We start from the raw sequence: 12,426 nt of genomic DNA, 5'->3' as shown, positions 1-12,426 counted from the left end.
AGTTATTTGTAGTGAGGTGGAAGGACCTAGAGTCTGTCATACAGAGTGAAGCAAGTCAGAAAGAGAAAAATAAATACCGTATGCTAACGCATATATATGGAACCTAGAAAACTGGTACTGATGAACCTAGTAGTAGGGCAGGAATAAAGATGCAGATGCTGAGAACGGACTTGAGGACACAACAGGGGAAGGCGAGGCTGGGATGTAGTGAGAGAGTAGCACTGACATATATACACTACCAAACATAAAATAGATAGCTAGTGGGAAGCAGCCGCATAGCACAGGGAGATCAGCTTGGTGCTTTGTGACGACCTAGAGGGGTGGGATAGGGAGGGTGGGAGGGAGGCTCAAAAGAGAGGGGATATGGGGATATATGTATGCATATGGCTGATTCACTTTGTTGTACAGCGAAACTAACACAACATTGTAAAGCAATTATACTCCAATAAAGATGTATAAAAAAAAAAAGGAAGTCAGAAAGTTGTGACTTCTACTTGGGTTGAAAGTTTCTTGAATGATAATGATGATGATGAAATAGTGGTAGCTGAAGTTTTAACATATAATTATTAATGAAAAATTCCTTCACATTTACATCATCTCATTTGGCCCCGACATAAGCAAGTGTGGTATTCTCAACCCCATTTTATGGCTGGGAAAGCTAAGACTTGAAGCTTGCCAAATTAGAAAGTGGTAGAAATAGGGCCTGAGCACACATCTTTTAACAGCTAACTTCAGTGTCAGGCCACATCCACTCTGTTTGGGAAGCAATACTTAAGGACCTTCCATGCCTCCCATATCCAGTGGGTTACAACAAACATGAGATTTTAGATGGTCACCCACAATTTTAAGACCAATATAGTTCCTTAGACGTCTGGGCTGAGTTTCTCACAAATGACAGCCATCCCCCTTCCTTGCATCCCAAATCCCAAATGTCCTGAATTAAATAAACCAAAACCAAACTCAAGCAAAGGGTCACTGAGATAATACCTGTTATGACAGGCTCACCTCAAAACTCAGAATAAATTTGCTTTTAACACTGAAATTCAGGTTAGCTAGATGTCTATTTGCAATGTTACATCAGAAACATTGGACTGATCTCTCTCCTCAACAGTCTTTACATTCACTGCATCCCCAACAATAGTTGTGTTTTTCTATCCCAGAGGCTCATGTCGATTGCCTCTTGGGGATCTCTGCAAACCCTTCTCACGGGTAGCAGGGGATGTGGCTTATCTTTTTTCTTCACTTGCCTCAACCCTGTCCTTTCTCCTAGTGCTTCTTGGGATACATGTGGATAGTTTATTGTCAAGATCGGTTAGGGTGGAGAAATAGGGCCCTACATAATGCTACGTTGTTTTGAGCATCAAAAGCTCAAACTCTGAAGAAAGGAAAACATATATCATTTGAGTAAGCACAGAAGTATTAGAAGCTATGCTAAACTTTACCTGTATTATCTATAATCTGTACAGTGATCCAGGGCTTAAGATGGAGCTGGGCATATAGTAGGTGCTTAATCTTTGTTGGTAAATGAATGAATGAATCATCAAGGAGGCTACTGGTTCTTGACCTGGGTGTGAAAACCAAGGCTCAGAGAGTTGAAGTGACTTGCCCAAACAACCAGTGTTTCTGATTAAAAAGTTGTTGACCATTTTACGACTTTTTTATTGTACTTGGTAGGAATCTATGTAAAAGTTTAGCATCACCTTATCTAGTTATTTTACTGAGACTCCTTTAGCAGAAATACATGATGTTAAGACCCATAGATCTTTACCTAAGGGAATGGTGGGTCACCTGTGTAGAAAAACTGAATTGCGATGAAAGGACTGACACACTTCTCTCACACTCAAGAGGCAAGCAATTAATTAGATTATTTAAGCAGAAATAATCCTCTCCGCCCTGGTTTGGTCACTGACCAAAATACTGAAAACATAAACTGGATGGCAAAACTTGAGCAATCAATTCTGACACCTAGCGTCTCCAGAGAATACCACATGGTCATGCTTTAATGAGCCCAACTGTCTTCCTCTGCCTTCTCACCCATCTCCCATCTGGCGTTTTCAGGTTCCCGCCAAACAAACAATGAGGGCAGGCTTGGAGCAATAGATGGTGGGAACATCATTTGGTGCTGGGTATCCCTTTGCCTGTGCTCCATAAGGCCCTGTTGCAAGGAGAATTGAAATGCCATATAGGTTACCGGCCACAGGCTTGCAGGGAAGCTAAGTGAGTAAACCCTTATGCAATGCTAGGCAAGCTGTCATCTGACAGCCCAGGTGACAGTCACTGTGGGGTAATGAATAGAGACTTGGATTAAGAGACAGTGGAACAAATCCTAGTTTGGCCCCTCAGAAACTATGTAATCTCAGAAAAGAGAGATTCTGTGCTAAAAGCCCAGGTTTTGAAGTCTCACGAGTCTGGGTTGGAATTCTGCATCTGCCACTTATTAGCTCTATGACTTAGGGCAGGTCACTCAACCTCTTAGGATCTCAGGTTTCATGTTGGTGAAATTAGGATATTAACACAGACTTGAAAAATTATGGTGAATTTATTTTTAAAGATTCTTTTTTTTTTAAAATTTAATTAATTTATTTTTGGCTGTGTTGGGTCTTCGTTGCTGTGTGTGGGTGCTACTCTTTGTTGCGGTGTGCAGACTTCTCATTGTGGTGGCTTTTCTTGTTGCAGAGCATGGGCTCTAGGTGCGTGGGCTTCAGTATTTGTGGCACGCAGGCTCAGTAGCTGTGGCACACGGGCTTAGTTGCTCCGCAGCATGTGGGATCTTCCTGGGACCAGGGATCGAACCCGTGTCCCCTGCATTGGCAGGCGGATTCTTAACCACTGCGTCACCAGGGAAGTGCCTATGGTGAATATTAAATAATACAAAAAATTGGTTAGCATAGTATTTAAAATGTAGTAAGAACTTCTTAATTGTCAAGGGCTTCCTCCAGTATACCCTTGGGGTAGTGAAAAGCCATCTGGTCTGGCTACAGAGAGAACTGGGTTCAGCCAGTGGCTGACTGTGCATCCTTGGGCAAGTTACTTGACTTCTCTGATCTTCAGTTTCCTTATGAAGCTTTTGTAAAGATTAAAGAAAATCTTGTATTTGAAAGCACCTGGCACAATATATACTCTATCATCAGATGGAATTCATTCCTCTGCTGCTCTTTCACTTCCCTTGATACCTGCTATGGACTGAATGTTTGTGTCCACATAAAATTCATATGTTGAAGCCCTAATCCCTAGTGTGGTGGTCTCTGGTGGTGAGGTATTGGGAGGTAATTAGGTTATGAGGGTGGAGTCCTCATCAATCAAATTAGTGTCCAAAATGAAGAAATACGAGAGAAAAGATCTTTCTTTCTCTGCCATATGAGGAAACAGCAATAAGGCCATCTGCAAACCAGGAAGAGGGCCCTCTCTGAGAACTCGATCAGCCAGTGCCTTGATTTTGGACTCCAGAACTGCAAAAAATAAATGTCTGTTGTATAAGTCACCCAGTGAATGGTATTCTGTAATAGCTGCCCGAACTAAGACAGCACGTTTATTTACAATATAGCCCTCACCACAGTGTAGCTGTGCCATAGTTACATGTTGGTCCCACAAATATTGGGCTCCAGGCAGTGACTGGATGATAGCACCTGGCACACAGAAGCTGCTCAAGCAGTGCTTGATGAATTGAATTTTGTCAATTCTTATTTTTATAATGGTGGGAGGCAGGATTGCATATGAGTTAAGAGCGTTATAGCCTGGAATAAAATCTCAGTTATGCCATTTATTAGCTGGGCAGTATAGGCAAGTAAATTAATCTCTCTCTGCTTCAAACTCCTGGTTTGTAAAATGAGGCTAATTATATTACCTTCCCCATAGGGTTGTAATGAGGTTTAAATAAGTTAATTGTAAAGTGCTTAGATCAGTGTCTAGCATGCTCTAGGAGCATTTATTTAAGTAAAATTTATTTACCAACTTCTAAAAAGAAGGAGGGAAAAGGCAATGACTTTCATACTCATCTTACGACTTCATAGGATGTTTAAATAGAATCATCAAGAGAGAAACATTTTTGTAAAGGGTGAAGTCATAAGGGATGTTATCCATTATGAGATTTTTCCAGACCAGCTCTACGAGCTGAACTATACTTATAAAAGGGGGTAGAGAGGAATTAAGCATAACCCTAATCTAATAATAAGTCACATTAATACCAGTAACCATTTATTCTGAGCTATAGTTATAAGATGCTGAATGCAGTATAAAGTAAGAGTGCCTCCTTTAGAAGTTAAACATTAAAGAGCAGCCCTAGGGAAGGCTCATGATATATTTTATTTTATTTTTTGTAATTTCTTTAAAGGAATTTTTTCTTTTTTAATATTTATTTATTTTTGGCTGCATTGGGTCTTTGTTTTTGGGTCTTCATTGCTGCACTCTTTCTCCAGTTGTGGAGAGCAGGGGCTACTCTTTGTTGTGGTGCGCGGGCTTCACACTGCTGTGGCTTCTCTTGTGGAGCACAGGCTCTAGGTGCATGGGCTTCAGTATTTGTGGCACGTCGGCTCGTGTGCTCTAGAGCGCAGGCTCAGTAGTTGTGGTGCACGGGCTTAGTTGTTCTGCGGCATGTGGGAGTTTCCCAGACAAGGGATTGAACCCGTGTCCCCTGCTCTGGCAGGCAGATTCTGTTTTTTAAATTAATTAATTAATTTTTGGCTGCCTTGGGTCTTTGTTGCTGTGCGCGGGCTTTTCTCTAGTTGTGGTGAGCGGGGGCTACTCTTCATTGTGGTGCGCGGGCTTCTCATTGCAGTGGCTTCTCTTGTTGCAGAGCACAGGCTCTAGGCACACAGGCTTCAGTAGCTGTGGCACGCAGGCTCAGTAGCTGTGGCTCGCGGGCTCTAGAGCGCAGGCTCAGTAGTTGTGGCACATGGCCTTAGTTGCTCCGTAGCATGTGGGATCTTCCCGGACCAGGGCTCAAACCCATGTCCCCTATATTGGCATGTGTATTCTTAACCACTGCGCCACCAGGGAAGCCCTCATGACAGATTTTAAACTGCACTAAAATAAGCACAGAACGCTTTGTGGGGTATGATTATAAGTGATTTTTTTTTTTTTTTTTTTTGCGGTACGCGGGCCTCTCACTGTTGTGGCCTCTCCCATTGCGGAGCACAGGCTCTAGACGTGCAGGCTCAGCGGCCATGGCTCACGGGCCCAGCCGCTCCGCGGCACGTGGGATCTTCCCGGACCGGGGCACGAACCCGTGTCCCCTGCATCGGCAGGCGGACTCTCAACCACTGTGCCACCAGGGAAGCCCTATTAGTGATTTTTATTTCTTCTTTTCTAAATGTTTCCTTTTTTTTCAATGAAATGTGTTACTTTTATAAACACATAAAACAATAATAGTAACATTTTTGGAAAGAGTTAAAATCCTGAGGAGAAAATCTGACAGAGATTGATTTACAGCCATACACACACACACACACACACACACACACACACACACACACACACACACACACACACACACGAGATGGCGGGTGGGCTACTGTACCCTTCATGAGAGAGAATACAAATATCAACATTAGAGTCACTAGACAAACTTCTTCTCCAGGCCAGCTGTAGCATGGCTGTTAGGATGGCCTTCATCCAAAATAGGAGAGAGAGCCAGTTCAAGAATGACCACCAGCAGGCAGAAAATTACCCCAGGAGGACTAGCACTGAGAATGTTCCTTAGCGGGGAAATGATGTGCAATTGAACACATGAAGGACAATTGACAAGAATGACTAGAATCACAGAACCTCAGGGTTGGAAAGTGGCTGTAAATCCTATAGTTCAACTGTCCCACCCAACGTTTGATTCCCTTTTATAATACTTCCTGCCACTGAATCTTCTATTATCAGAATCACCTGGAGGAACTTACATACCAATACAGATCTCCAGGACCCACTCCAGATGGACTGAATCAGAATCACTGTGTGGGGGGGGGAGGGGCATATCTAAGTCTTCACAATGTACCTTTGGTATGAAAACCATTGTTCTAGGTCACTGTCTTCCCAGGTAATCCATATCATCTCTAGTCAGCTCCAACTACTAAAAGGATGTTTTAAAAAGTGAGTTGAAATCTATTCCCACACAGCTTCCTTCTCCAGCACATTTCTACCCTTGGGGCCATATTCGATAAGATGGAACCTTCTTCTACAGAACAGCTCCTCAGACAGCTCTGATTAATCACATCAAAGCAAACCGAAATGCATATTGCCTTGACATTTTCTTTTTAAATAAATGGAAATGGAGAAACACAGAATATATACTAGTCCTGAGAGTTACTGCTTTGAATTCAGAAAACACTGCAAACTACAAACTCAGAACATCCTCTCAAAGCAATGTCAGGCAACTATGCAGGAGCCCAGAGGTTTAAAGAACTGTCTGCTGCTGGGATTCATAGGCATAGGCTTAGAGGGTGGGAGGGAGCAGCTGCAGAAGAGTCGGCCTGCTGCCCTCTCCCTACATTCACCCTAGGCTATGTGGCCCCAGGCAGAGAAAAATGGGGGACCGGTCTTCTCTGGGGTGCAAATGCCCCACAGAGTTATTTCTGGCTAATTTCATCTTCCCACTATGGCTGGTGCTAGCTCAGTCACTGGGTCACTGTGCATGTGGCAGCACTTGAATACTCAGCTTCATGAGGATTTTTTTTTTTTCCCCCAGTACGCGGGCCTCTCACTGTTGTGGCCTCTTCCGTTGCGGAGCACAGGCGCCGGACGCGCAGGCTCAGCGGCCGTGGCTCACGGGCCCAGCCGCTCCGCGGCATGTGGGATCGTCCCGGACCGGGGCACGAACCCGTGTCCCCTGCATCGGCAGGCGGACTCTCAACCACTGCGCCACCAGGGAAGCCCCATGAGGATTTTTTACATAGGTATTTGGGGTGTTTGCATATGAGGAGGGGAGCCCTTTGTAGCTCAAGAAAAGTTAGTGACTGCTTTGAATAAGCATTATTCCTGACTTAGACTTCATACCATATCTCTTTTCTAGGGTGCAGATAATTTGTTTCTCAGACAATATCTTAGTGCCAGAAGGACAGTCATGGGAAGGAAAGTTCCTTTCTAGTGGTAATGGTCAGAAACCGCTGGGACAGATGAAGGACGTGGCTGTTCTGAAGCCTATTCCCGCCTTTCAAAAGCAGAGTCGAAGAAATGCTTAGAAGAGAAAGAACATAATAGTCTTTGCTTGGGAATTACATACAGAACTAATTATCTGAGTGAAAGGAGGGAGTGCTAGGTGGGGTGGGGGACAAGAGTAACTAACGCTATAAAACACAGCTGTAAACCCACTCTTTGGACCTCACCAGATGTTTGACAGCTCTTATCCTGAGTATCTGATTTTGTTTATTTCCCCAATGGAACTGTCATTTTATTTTTTTTAATTCAAGCATACCTGATTTACAATGTTGTGTTAATTTCTGCCGTACAGCAAAGTAATTCAGTTATACATACATACATTCTTTTTTTATATTCTTTTCCATTATGCTTTATCATAGGATACTGAATAAAGTTCTCTGTGCTATGCAGCAGGACCTTGTTGTTTATCTCCAAGTATCTGATTTTGGAATGGAGGTTTTTAGTCTTTTCCCATCAATATCTGGAAGTACTACACAGCCAGGACATGAGCTTTGTAAACAGTCTACTTTACTTGGCTTTCACCTGGCCTTTCTATAAACTTATCCAGTAAACTATGAACCTCTGAAGTAACCCCTCTGAGTTTGTCAGTATACAAGCTGATAAGCGTAATCTTGAACACACGAAAGCTGCTAAGTTTTAGGAAGGCAGAATAAGCAGATCCTCTTTCTTCCTTTATCACAGTTGGCAGTTTTGGTAAAATCCTAACATGAGAAGCGTGAGAGCATTTCATTTGTGTCACCTGCCATCACTGACAATTTCCCCGCAGACTGACTATCCTACTCGAGATATTTTGTGAACAGTCTGCCGCATCTTCATCTTCCCTCACCTCCACTCCCTGGAGAGCTGAGCAGCAAATCCTCTGAAACAAAAATGGCATTCTTACCTCCGCTTGCTGGGGATGACCCCCATCTCCTCACTGTCGCCCTCCAGCGTGACTCTCCTGGCTTGCCACCACTCATCATCAGAGGCGTTGATAACGTGGAGAATGTCTCCATATTTAAAACTAAGTCCTTGACTTGGCAGCCCACTGTCCTTGCTCTTGTCGTAGTCAAACATGGCTCTGGAGGAAATGACAAGAGAGAGAACATTGTTAGGAATCTCTGGCAGCACAGATCTAGGATTCACCGTTCTGACTGTTCATTCCTGCCCTGAGAACCCATTGCCCATTGGATACCAACTCCCAGGACTAACCCCTGGAATCGCAGTCAACATTCCTACTGCTTTGGTCACAAATCACGATTAGTTCTTACTTCTCCCAGGAGGTTGCGAGGCAGGTTAGTACTCTCTCACTACAATCAAATTTTACAAATCACTAGAAAGGAAGAATGAAGAGAACCATGGCATCTTTCTGAATGCAGCATGGTAACAACTTCCATGTCCTCCCACAGGGGACTGGGACCCTTCCACTCACTGGAGTATTGGACTATCACTAAAATTGGATGGTTGTATTTAATGACATTAATTTAATGACATGTATTTAATGACATTAATTTAATTAATTTAATTAGGTTAATTTAATGACATTACTAAATGCTCACAAAGCAATAATGAAAATACACTTATGTTTATGTGTATGTATATAGACACATAGATCAAAATATGAACAAGGGACTTCCCTGTCTGTCCAGTGGTTAAGACTCCATGCTTCCAATGCAGGAGGGGAGGCTTTGATCCCTGGTTGGGGAACTAAGATCCCACATGCCGCACGGTGCGGCCAAAGAACAAAAAATGATATGAACAAGATAAATTGCTTCCATAGTATACCAAGCCTATCTCATCATTGCATTTATCACTCTGAATTGTAATTCTTCCTTTATGTAGCATGTTTTCCCTACTAAAGAATCTTTGCTGAGCCTTTGCCGAGCCCAACACACTGTAATATATATGACTGATGGGGTGAGGGAGTTGGAAGCAGAATTACGATGATTGAGACCTCAGTGACGAGCTGTTGTCCCAAGCAGCTGACAATCTGTCTCAAGTTTTACATTGTCCGCCTCCTCCTGTATCTCCCACAAACCATCACCACACACATACAACATGAGATTTCCCCGGAGAAGCAGATTTTGCCACATCCCTGTTTATTCCCCTTTGATTCCATTCTAAGAATTTCCTTAGAGTGTAGCCACTATGCAAGCAAAACTAGCTAGATCTGATGAACAGGTCTGTCTAAAATCACTGAGGACCAAGTATGATTCTTTTTCTTTCTTTTTTTTCCTCATGAAAGAAATGTCACATCTGTTGTCATGGCAACCCAAAAGAGCTGAAGGCAGCATCTACAGCTCTCAAATACTGCAGGGAAAGTTGAATTACTTGCAACACAGCCCCTTTTTCCATTAATTATGTCCCCAGGTGAAGGAATACGGGCTGGGTGGGGGCGAGGTCTCAGCTCCTAGAATGACTCATTTCCACCCGACCATCTGCATCTTCTCTACCAAAGACTTCACAAAACCCCAGCCAGGAAAAGGGGACTGAGAGAAGGCAGAGACCCACTCCTGACTCTGTCACTTCTCTGGCTGGCTGATGTGACACAAATTAACATTCCTGAACCACAGGTTTTTAAATGTAAAATTAGTCCAATAACTATACTCACGTGGAGCTGCGGCGAGCATTAATGACATAACACATCGGATGCACCCGGCCCATGGTAGGTGCTGTGTAGCATAGTGCGGTATAATAGCGGCTAAGAAACGACTCAGGGGCCACACTGTTAGGGGCCATGTCCTGGTCCTACTACTTCTCTTCTTACTAGTCACATAGCTGGTAACCCAGGAAAGCGCTCTAGCCCCTCTTAGGCCTCAGTTCCCTCATATATAACACAGTGATGACAACAGTGATGATAACGGTACCCCTATCATGGAATTGTTGTATGGATGAAATGCTACCTAAGGTAATATATGTAACGCATACACAAAAGTGCCTACACATAGTGACAATCTTTAAGTATGAACTGTTATTATTATAATTATTACCTCCTTTTCCCCCTTTGAGTGTATACTTATAAAAATCCTTTCTATGGATTCTATTCTGTGCAAAAAAGAGTTAACACAGCAATCCTGAGATTACATCCTTAAAAAGGCCTGCTTACAAGGACAGCCCTTGGCTGACATCTGGGAACTTAGTTTTGGGGAGGGTTCTTACCATTTCCTATTAAGAACGGCTCACTGTGCCTAAGCTGTTTATATAAACAATACCATTTAAGCTGAATACCTGCTTTTCCCTTGGGAGTCTGGAATTGCAGCAGGTGCCAGGCAGCGAGGGTGCCTACGTGACCAGCCTGCAATAAAATCTCTGGACACTGAGTCTGTAAGGAGCTTCCCTGGTAGACAGGGTTTTACACCCATTGTCACGATTTGTTGCTGGAGGAATCAGGCATATCCTGTGTGACTCCACTGGGAGGAGACTCCTGGAAGCTTCACCTAGTTTCCTCTGGACTTTGTCCCATGCACCTTTCCGTTCACTGAGTTTGCTTTGGATCCATTTCCTATAATAAATTATAGTCATGAGGATGACTATGCTGAGTCCGATGAGCCCTCCTAGTACATCATCGACCTTGACAGTTGTCTTTGGGACCCCCAACACTCGCTCTATAGATTGGAAGGCATATTCATATACACTTCCTCATTTGTGACTCAATACATTCCTACAAAGAAGGCACAATGGATATAGTATTTCCTATCCCCTTTTTACAGATGAGGGGCAAACCTAGCAAGGACCCCTAACTAACCCCAGGACACATGGCTTAGAGGCAGCAAGCTGGGGCTGGAGCGTGTGTCTCCTGACGCTAAGTCCTAGTTCGGTGCTCTTCACCTTGTTCCCCCCCACCCCCCCGCCTCAATCTGGGAGGTGGTGAAGGTGGTGACAGGGTGGCAAGGAGGATAATCATGATGACAACCACTACTTATGCCCATATTAGGGGCCTGGCACTTTGTATCCATTGTCTTATTTGACATTGTAACAACCTGAAAGGTAAAAATTAGTACCCCTGTTTTACAGATGGCGGAGGAGGTTCAGGAAGTTAAGGAACCTGCCTTAGGTCACAAGTACACACATGGTAGACACTGAATCTAGAATAAGGTTTGTCTGACTCCAAAACCCACATTTGTGGCCATTTCATTATCAGGCTCAATTTCCCAGCCTGTCGCCCTCTGGCTGTGCTCACGACTTAGCAGTACCAGGAACTTTTAATCTTCCCTTCAGAGCTGACCACCTCTTCTCCCCCAAATCCCTGCAGTTCCCTTACTGCTCAGTTCTTGTCCCAGTATTCCTATCCTAAGGTCCCCTAACCTCTAGTGTGGCTCCAGGCTCCTTCTGGATTGTAAAGCGTGGGGAGTGGAGGTAGAAAAGCCATCAGGAAAGCTGGCAGATGGTGGCCAAGAAGGCAGGCTATAGGGTCAGACTGCCTGGGTTTGCAACTTTTTAACGTGTGTGATCTTGAACAAGTTACTTAACCTCTCTGGGTTTCAAGCTTTCTTTTCTTTTCCTTTTTTAAAAGCAAATTTATTATTTATTTATTTATTTTTGGCTGCACTGGGTCTCTGTTGCTGCGCGCGGGCTTTCTCTAGCTGCGGCCAGTGGGGGCTACTCTTCGTTGTGTGGGCTTCTCATTGCGGAGGCTTCTCTTGTTGCGGAGCGCAGGCTCTAGGTGCGTGGGCTTCAGTAGTTGTGGCATGCGGGTTCAGTAGTTGTGGCTCGCGGGCTCTAGAGTGCAGGCTCAGTAGTTGTGATGTACGGGCTTATGTGCTCCGCAGCATGTGGGATCTTCCTGGACCAGGGATTGAACCCGTGTCCCCTGCATTAGCAGGCGGATTCTTAACCACTGCGCCCCCAAGGGAAGTCCCTCAAGCTTTCTTAACTGTAAAACTGGCATAGTAATAACACCAGCCACCTCAAAGAGTTGCAGTGAGGATTAAATGAAATAAGATATGTAAAGTGTTGTAACACCAGCCTGGCAGTAGCAAGTGCTCAGTAAACGCTAGCTATTATTACTATGATTATTATTCTGAAAAACGCACTGGGATTTGAATCAGGGGATCTGGGTCCCAACTGTGCCACTTAGTAGCTGTCTTATGGACTGTGTACAAAGACGTCTAAAACACCTTACTATCCTCAGGACCCAGTACAGTGCTGGGCACAAAGCAGACCCTCAGGAAGGTCTGTGGAAATATTTCAGATGACCTTTGAAAGCCCCGCTTCTTTCAAGCCTCAGCGACCCTGTGTGCAAGGGGAGGGGAATAGAGACCAATCCCGAAGGTCCCCACCAGGTCAGACATTAATTCTACTGGGCTT

The 12,426-nt window shown here is 44.1% G+C and overlaps 1 protein-coding gene across 16 annotated transcripts in view; it reads right to left on the bottom strand.

The window, feature by feature from the left end:
* Positions 1–12,426, bottom strand: part of DLG2 (discs large MAGUK scaffold protein 2) — a 929,335-nt gene that overhangs the window by 64,116 nt on the left and 852,793 nt on the right. For all 16 annotated transcript variants that reach the window (XR_009520377.1, XM_060018173.2, XM_060018175.2 and 13 more), the window contains one exon: positions 8,024–8,200. Coding sequence is in view for 15 of the 16 variants with exons in the window: in XM_060018173.2 (XP_059874156.1) it covers positions 8,024–8,200 (177 nt within the window). In the remaining variant the exon portion in view is untranslated. The remainder of the gene's footprint in view (positions 1–8,023; positions 8,201–12,426) is intronic.

The sequence above is a fragment of the Delphinus delphis genome, chromosome 8 (assembly GCF_949987515.2).
Source record: "Delphinus delphis chromosome 8, mDelDel1.2, whole genome shotgun sequence".
NCBI lineage: Eukaryota > Metazoa > Chordata > Mammalia > Artiodactyla > Delphinidae > Delphinus > Delphinus delphis.
Note: the sequence above shows the minus strand (reverse complement) of the source record. Positions and strands in the feature narration are given on the sequence as shown.